Source organism: Perca flavescens, chromosome 1 (genome assembly GCF_004354835.1).
Source record: "Perca flavescens isolate YP-PL-M2 chromosome 1, PFLA_1.0, whole genome shotgun sequence".
Taxonomy (NCBI): Eukaryota; Metazoa; Chordata; class Actinopteri; order Perciformes; family Percidae; genus Perca; species Perca flavescens.
In genome coordinates, this window is record NC_041331.1 from 32,534,608 (window position 1) to 32,543,450 (window position 8,843).

General features: G+C 39.0%; 1 protein-coding gene across 3 annotated transcripts; it reads left to right on the forward strand.

The window, feature by feature from the left end:
• The first annotated feature begins 1,611 nt into the window (after positions 1-1,611).
• scamp5b (secretory carrier membrane protein 5b) lies at positions 1,612-8,329 on the forward strand. 3 transcript variants are annotated; one of them, XM_028583792.1, is made up of 7 exons: positions 1,612-1,745; positions 2,220-2,290; positions 2,376-2,495; positions 4,014-4,170; positions 5,551-5,652; positions 6,533-6,650; positions 7,696-8,329. In XM_028583792.1, exons 2-7 carry the CDS (start codon positions 2,284-2,286, stop codon positions 7,879-7,881), a joined length of 690 nt encoding a protein of 229 aa, XP_028439593.1. In that variant the 5' UTR covers positions 1,612-1,745; positions 2,220-2,283; the 3' UTR covers positions 7,882-8,329. The 3 variants fall into 3 exon arrangements, with proteins under 3 accessions (XP_028439593.1, XP_028439591.1, XP_028439600.1); XM_028583790.1 differs by having other exon boundaries at positions 2,238-2,290; XM_028583799.1 differs by lacking the exon at positions 1,612-1,745 and adding an exon at positions 2,075-2,098 and having other exon boundaries at positions 2,238-2,290.
• Positions 8,330-8,843: the final 514 nt, after the last annotated feature.

The following is an 8,843-nucleotide window of genomic DNA, read 5'->3' on the forward strand; positions in this document are numbered from 1 at the left end:
TTATATTGTTTACGTCCTCTGACCCCTAGACGGATTAGGGACGTAACAGTGCCCAAAGTGAATCTCCCCAGGGACAACAAAGTGTATCGTAGCATACTACAACTTTAGTTACTAGATACTCAAAATATCTAGACATACGTGGCTGGGTTAGCTCAGTTGGTAGAGCAGGCGCACATACTGTATATAGAGGTTTACCCCTCGATGCAGCGGCTGCGGGTTCGACTTCAATCTGCAGCCCTTTGCTGCATGTCATACCCCTCTGTCTCCCCTTTCGTGTCTTCATCTGTCCTGTTAAAATAAAGGCCTAAAAATGCCCAAAACATTATCTTAAAAAAATATATATCATACAAAATATTATCAACTAATAAAATTTGATATATTATTACAGATTAAGCTACACAGCAGTATAATTCCATTTTCAATTACATTTTATTTATAGTGTCAATTCATAACAGAAGTTATCTCAGGGCACTTTACAGATAGAGTAGGTCTAGACCACATCCTATAATTTACAGAGACCCACAAGAGCATGCCTTTTGTGCGACAGCGGCAAGGAAAAACTTCCTTTTAACATGCAGAAACCTCGGACAGAACCTGGCTTTCAGTGGGCGGCCATCTGACCAGTTGGGGGAAAGGGAGGGAGAGAGAGAGAGAGAGAGAGAGAGAGAGAGAGAGAGAGAGACCTAAGTAAAATAAATGTTGAATGCAGGATTTACTTATGACAAAGTATTTCTACACTGTGGTATTGCTAATTTTACTTAAGTAATTGATCTGAGTACCTTCTCCATCAGTGGTAGTATGTATGCTTATCAAACCAGTCACAAAGTTTGTCTTTTATTGAAAAAAGTCCTTCTTAGTTAACCAAGCAAATGTTTGCCAAGTGTGTTTACTGCCAAGAGATTGTTTCCTGTGGCTAAGTTTTCCTCCAGACTCTCTCATTGCAGTGAAACAGCAACCCCAGCTGGAGAGCAGGAGTCAATTTAGTATTTAGTTCAGCAACAAACTCAGTTATTTGATACTGAGGTTTGGATCAATGGCTTGGATACTGATGTGAACAATGGTCCTGTAACAAGTGAGGTGTGGTACATCCGAAATTGCAGAGTGTAAAGGAAATTTCTTCTAGCCTATTGTTTATTTCATCCAGGGTTACTGTATCTTTCTAATATTGCTGCAGAATATGTTACAGTTCTATATTGTACATGTTATACATTGTGTATAACATTTGTTTTGCCATAGCAAAGTACAAGCATTGCTGCACAGAAAAGGAAACTGAAGAAAAATATCAAACTACAAAACAACACAAACGTGTGATTAGAAGTGTTACAACTTCACTTCAGATGAACTGTAAATGCAATGTGGTTATCTGCTGGGGAAATGGTCAGCAACGAGGCTAATAGTTTGCAGTTAAACGCCACACTGTTTACCTCCGTCGGTGGGACAGGTTCAGCACCATGGACAGAGAGCTACACAGTGATTGGGTCAACAATACCACGTCAAGGATTAGAGTAATCTGCCTATTGGTCTGAATAAAAGTGACAGCAGACTCACACACGATGATTGGTCGAGCGTCAGGTTAGTTAGGATTTATCGCTGTGTTCGTACCGTACAGAATAAAGTCTTATTATAGTCTAATAGTTTGCTTGCAGATATCGTCCGATTGGCAGTCCTACTCTATTCACCACGCAGCTGAAGCTTCCATTGGAGACTGTGCACTTTAAACAGAGAAGCTCTGCTATCTGGAGGAGGTAAGCAGATTACGTTTCCTGTGGAATCCGTAATTCCTGGCTGTAGTGACCAGCTCTCTGTCAAAATATCAAACCGTCTTCGTACATATACAGCGAATTAGTGCTGCCTCATTTCATCCAGTGACGTGGAGTGTGCGTGTGATTGCAACTGGCGTGTGTGTGACCGGTCTCCTGGGGTGTGTGTGAAAATGTCCCGGTGGTTTAACTGAAACCGGAAAGATTCAGTCGTTGAAATCTTATCACCACTATTGAGACGGTGCCTGGAGGGCTCACACATTAAATCCCCCGGCAGAACGCCTGGACGGCGAAGCTTAGCTTATAGCACCCTCTGTTAAACGCCTTCTTCTCATAAAGTATGTTGTTCTGGTAATGGTCTAATGCTCCCACATCAATGGACTGCATATGCAAATAATTGCAGATGACCACAGGTTATATGCTGCAGAAATAACCAACTATAGGTCCTATAATCTCCAGTTTCTTTTTATTTGACAGGGTCAAGAGACTAAAGCTAAACAGCGGACTCCACACTTTATAACACATGGCAGGTGAGTGATTATAAAATAATATACTTGGTAAGAATCGCCATATGCAATCTGCTATGTCTAACTGTTGTGAAATGATTTGTCTCAGAGCCCAACTTCCCCCCACTGCCGGGATTCATTCCACTCAAGCCATGCTTCTACCAGGACTTTGAGGAGATCCCTGAGCAGCACCGCAGCATGTGCAAGAAAATGTACAACCTGTGGATATGTGAGTGGCTAAAAGTTAAAAGATTCCCTGTTGCATTATCATTGCATCAGGCTAATATATCAACTTTGGAGCTTAAATTTGAACTATGAAACTTTAAAGTGACTTTTTCTGCAGAGGCTACCTGACCATCTAATATAGCAACGGAAGCCAGGACTTTCCTGGAAGTCCCATAAACTGTCCTCTCCTCTGTGGTTAACACATGATAACAACTATGTAACAGAAGGGCAGTGGTTTACAAGAGTCCCTTTGGTCCAAAAATATATTCTTTTTATTGGCTGTGGCTGTGTTATCCTGACTGGTTTATTTGCTAATGAGTCATAGCACTGACCAGATGGCCTTGGTTTGAGCAGAGCAGTTAACATTGAAATTGTGTTCAACAATTTTTGCCAGAAGCACTTTCATCAAAGTTTATTACACCATAAACAAGCAGTGCAATGATGTTTGTGATATTGCCCTGGTCTGGAAGCTCCCTGCCCGTCCATGAAGACATGCAAGGGAGCCAAGTGCAGGGAGAGCGAAATAACTCAAAGCTGCTGCAACATTAACACAGGTGCACTGTCACTAGCAGTTATACGTAGAGCCATAAGCCAATATACAGTAGAGTAACATGAAGATAATGAAATCAAAGGTGAAGCTGGGGTGTCGATGCAAGGTTGCAATTGATTTTGCCAAATGGAGCCAGTCTAGAAGTGCCTCTCCACTCCAAAATGCATGCTGTAAACCACAGACTGATTTTGATTGTGTTTGCAGTGCCCACAAAACAAAATGTTTCCCATTTGAAATAATCACTTCTGCACAACAAGAAATATGTATTTGTTACTCTGAGCTATTGCAATTTCACTCTGTTCTTTCTGCAGCTGTCGACTTTTTTAGTAACCGATACACATAAGCAGGTATTCAAAGTCCCAATCTGCTTTTGGATGTGCTGTTATCCTCTTTCCCTATGTAGCATGGCATGCACATTGCTTGCATATTTGAGTGTTATTCAGCTTGTACATTCTTTTGTTCTTCATTTTGTTTTTTGCATCTTTCTTTCACATTTCATGTGTGAAAATCTTTTGAAGCCAATATTTTTTTTTCGTGTTGTGTATTTTAGAACCGTGTTCCTTAATAGCTGTCCTATTGCAGCTGTGTTTGGCCTCATCATTATCTTGTAAAGCACTCTGTATTTTCTCTATGGACCAGAATTTGAAACTGATTGGCCTTCTTTGCGAGTTTAGAAAAGAAAGACAGGACCAAAGCACAGAGCTCCAATTAGAACTAAGTGCAACTTAAGGGAGGAGTACTGTAGCCTCATAACATTACTGAGAATGAATAGAAAAGGACGCCCGCAAACAGGCTATTACTGGAACACAAGCCATCTTGTGAGTCAAGCATTGCAATTACATGTGTCACAATATGTTAATGCTGGCTGCATTCATATCCACTTATCCATGCCTTTCTGCATGTGCATGTCTGTGTACCAAATAGATACTTTTTTGCACTTAAGATAGAATATGTCTGTTTTGGTCTTAACAGTGAACAGTGCTACTCTTGCGGTGAATCTCATTGGCTGCTTTGCTTGGATGTTTGGTGGAGGGGGTGTGACCAACTTTGGACTGGCTATCATCTGGCTCCTCATGTTCACGCCTTGCTCGTATGTCTGTTGGTTCAGGCCAATCTACAAGGCCTTCAAGTAAGTCAAACAGAAAATATTAACATTCAAAATATTGTTGAGTCTGTGCTCCAGCGCTAACTTGTTATATAGTTGTGTGTCGTGTAGCCGCATTTTGCTGACACAGTTGTTGTAGTTAGTATAAAGCAACACAGTAATAACGTTATAAATAGCACACACACTGTAGTAATATTTCACTAATGTGTTATATTGCAATATAATGTATTCAGGCATAAATTTAAATGCTACATTTTAGCATTTTATCTGCTCAACAGACACATTAACTGTGCATCACATATAATATAATCTATGCAATGTTATCAAGTAACTCTGAGTGACAGAGAGATGATTCTCACTCAGACATTTGATTGTAATTATTGTTGCATACCGTAATAGTACTTTTATGATCATTGCCATCACCCTTTCATATATCTATGCATATGTGCAAATTTGGTAGATTAGAGGACTACTACAGATCACAGGATATTTCCTTTTAATGCCATGTTGGAAACATTTTATGTGAAGATGCAATTCGCAGTTGAAAAGCTCAATCAACATTTTTTTTCTCTTTTTCTAAATACTACACCCCAACACTGTTATGCCATCCATAGTTACTGTATAGTTTATATAATATATATTTATCTAGGGCGATGGTCCATTATGGATGGTGGCTGTAAGTACATTTTTCCTCCATTCTCTGAAAGTGTTGAATGGCAGCAGATATAAATAATCCAATCACTCCCTGGAGACAGAAGGGCACCCAGAACATCCTCTCTATCCCAAACCCTGTACTGCTGACATGGAGATCTTGCGTATCATGAGGTGACACATATATAGCACTAACTGTCTGAAATCTTGTAAAATCATTCCTTTATCTTTTAGGCTTAGGTATGCTTCCTGCTCCTTGATCAGTTTGCTGAGTCAGGGACAGCCAACGTGTTGTCTAGTACAGTAGCTGATGCCCTGAAGCAATATGTGGGTCTTACCTTCCACTCTGGTGAAGATCAAACCAGACCGACCAAAGCACCAAAGCAGGGGCAAGAACTCATCACAGTCTTCTGACAAGGCCATCCACGGCTGTGTTGTCATCACTACAGAAAGGCAGATGTGGGAGAAGTGATAGTTTTATGATGACTGGCTGTGAATGAACCTGGAAAGAATCAGTGTGTGGATTCCTAAACATGTTATAGCCTGTAGAGCCACAATAAAGGGTGAAGCCTGTGTTGGGGCAAAGTGGGAAATCACCCTTGAATTCCTTCAAATGTATATATAACATGAATAACATCACACAAGATACGGTATGCAAATGGAAGATTAGACATATAGTAGTGATTTATGCATATAGTAGTGCATTTATGCATGTGTAAATATTTATTTTTCTTATTTCTGTTTTTTTTTTAGGAGTGACAGCTCTTTCAACTTCATGCAGTTCTTTTTTGTGTTCATGGCCCAAGTAGGCATCAGCATCATCCAAAGCATAGGCATTCCTGGTTGGGGAGTATGGTAAGAGTCAGAGATTGAAAATGTATGGAAAATATTTCTCTCAAAAAGGTCTTTAATGACTTACATTTTACAATATTCAGAATACAAAGGGAATATGTTTCAGAATGAGATTTCTGCACATTTATCAACCTGTTATTCAAACGATTTCTATTTATGTTGAGTCATCACTTATTTTGAAAAAAAATGTACTCAAGTAAGAGAAAATAAACTCTCAAGTAAGTGCCATTACACTGACTCGTGCTTAGAGGAAACCAGTCTAATGCAACTCAAGTACCAGAGCCATTGTTGAAGTTCAGATATTTCTACATGTGTGTATAAGTGACTTATTCATTGTTGCATTGCGTGCATTGATTAACATGAAGAATAAGAAGTTGTTTTAATAAAACTCCAAAATCTAGCTTTGAATGAGCATTTTGAGCTCAAGCAGTGAGTCCTGTCAGGAGGATTTTTTTCTAAAGACCTTGGTCCCTGCTTTCATTAACATGACAGTGATTGAACATCAAAAATTGCCCTCATATAACTTTTATGATAGTCCTGTTATTAGATTTTGAGAGGCCATTAAAGAGATTCTCAAAATGTCACCTCACTCAAGCTGATGATCAGAAATTAATATTATGACAGCCTCCATAAAGTTTATAAATGTCACCATGTGCAATTGGATATTCTCATGTATGAGCTATAAAACTTTAAAACTTTATATCACAGTACTTAAAGTCCACAAAAATTACTGGCATTTAACATCCAGATGTTCGGTGGTGGTATCATGATGAGGAACACCAGACAATTCAATAACAGTTAATTATGGTTCGTGTTGTGTTCATAATCTAAAATTAATCTTTTTTTTATATTATTATTAAAATTGTTCATCTGTCTTTTTCAGTGGTTGGTTGGCTACCATCTCCTTCTTCAGCTATAATATTTTCATTGCACTGATCATGTTGGTACCTACTATCATGTTCACTGCTGTGGCCTCACTGTCCTTTATTGCCCTCACCAGGGTAAGAATTTAACTTGTGCATTTCTACACAGGCCATTTATTAGAATACTGTCCGTCTGTCATTGTTTTGAACTTCCAGATTTCTTTTGCCAGAAGTTACAGATTTATTTTTTGTAGTAGAAAATAATGTTACAGCCCTTTGTCAGTCCAGGATTTAAGATTGATTCATTCCCTCTCATGTCAACAAAGCATCATTGTGAGGTTTAAAGGAACACGCCGACTTACTGGGAATTTAGGTTATTCACCGTAACCCCCAGAGTTAGACAAGTCGATACATACCCTTCTCATCTCCGTGCGTGCTGTAATGCTGTCTGACGGCTCCAGCGGCATCAGGCCAGCACAGAACATGCAGGTGACTGGTTCCAGTAATCCTACTGCTCCGAATAAGTGACAAAATAACGCCAACATGTTCCTATTTACATGTTGTGATTTATAAGTCTGGCGTGTACAAAAAACAACGTAACATGAGACACAGCCGTCTTCTAACTGTAAACAAACCGGGAACTATATTCTCAGGTGGAAGAATATAGTACTTGGGCGGAGTGATATGCTCGCAGCAAGCCTGTCTGAGAATATAGTTCCCTGTTTGTTTACTGTTAGAAGATGGCTGTGTCTCATGTTACCTTGTTTTTTGTACACGCTGTGACTCTACAAATCACAACATGTAAATAGGAACATGTTGGCGTTATTTTGTCACTTTTTTCACAATTGGGAGCAGTAGGCTAGTTGGAACCAGTTACCTGCAGGATCTGTGCTGGGCTAAGCTAATGCTGGAGCCGTCAGACAGCGTTACAGCACGCACGGAGATGAGAAGGGTATGTATCGACTTGTCTAACTCTGGGGGTTACGGTGAATAACCTAAATTCCCAATAAGTTGGCGTGTTCCTTTAAAATGATTAATGCCAGAATTCCATTCAAATCTTTTTTGTACGTAATGAAACTGTTCCTTAAACAGACTCACAGATTATGGAATACAGTTGCAGAACTCCAAAAATCTATGTGATAACATTAACTAAATAATAACTGTGAAATCACCCTACCTGCAGATCCATAATTTCTACCGTGGCAGTGGGGGCAGCATGTCCAAAGCTCAGGAGGAATGGGCCACAGGAACCTGGAAGAACCCTCATGTCCAGGCAGCGGCCCAGCAGGCAGTGATAGGGGCAGCTTCTGGAACCATGCAGGATCATTCCCACTCCCCCAGCCCACAATATAACGACAACCAGATGTAGCCTCTTCGAGACAGAGGTGTCAAGGAAACAGTTATGCCAAAGTTTGAGCAACAGGGTTAGGAAGACTTTAACATCTCCCACAATATTGTTGATTATTAAGTTAAAAAATGAAACAACACTTACATTTTAACATTCAGTTTTTACATTCAGGCCAAATCACTGATTCAGCAGAATTATCAGTGATTTCAAGTAATTTCATCATTTGGGAAACAAATAGTTGGGAAACAAATAGCTCTGAGCATCTGTGGGAAGCGGGTTTTCGCCTTCCTGTATTAAGGGGCATGCTGATATCTGTAGTGTTTTATATAATTTCACATGTCTGTTTGTTTTCTGTTCTGGAGGTTGAAATGAAAGTAGTTTTGAATGTGTATTACTTTAGTGGCTATATGAGAGCTGCGTGCTAATGTACTCTTTGTGTTGACCTGCAGTTTTAGCAATTTTTACAAAAGAGAGCAAAAAAATAATAATTTTGGATGTACAATTACTGTTGTGATGAAGATTTAATTATTTAGTATGATGTTATTTTATTTATTTATTCATTTATTGATTTGAATGATACATTGTTTAGGATGTATACAGTTACTTTATTTGTTATTTGCGTGTTAATGTTTAGTTGTCTTGTATTTAAATTCAAAGGTAAACCAAAGATCCAATGGAATATTGTAATTTTTATTTAAATCATGCTACTGTATGTGACCTCAACATAATTCTATGCAGTTTATAAATGGTTGTACTATAGTGTTGAAAGGAAGTCTGTCTGTATTACAATGAGAAGCAGTAGCATTGCAAGACTTTAGCTGGATTTGAATAGAAACAGAAAATTGTAACTTGAAGCTTCCTGTTGACATGTCTACCTTACACTGAAAACATCAGATTTACATCACAGAATTATTACATCAATGTGAATGGTTCTATCTATAAATTCAGCAAGAAAACAAGTGAAATATCTGAGCCATGTGCTG

Excerpts from the sequence above, each read along its gene's own strand:
- scamp5b (XM_028583792.1), top strand. Across the intron at positions 2,496-4,013 it reads AATGTACAACCTGTGGATAT|TGAACAGTGCTACTCTTGCG; the intron begins GTGAGTGGCTAA and ends TGGTCTTAACAG. Across the intron at positions 5,653-6,532 it reads ATTCCTGGTTGGGGAGTATG|TGGTTGGTTGGCTACCATCT; the intron begins GTAAGAGTCAGA and ends TGTCTTTTTCAG.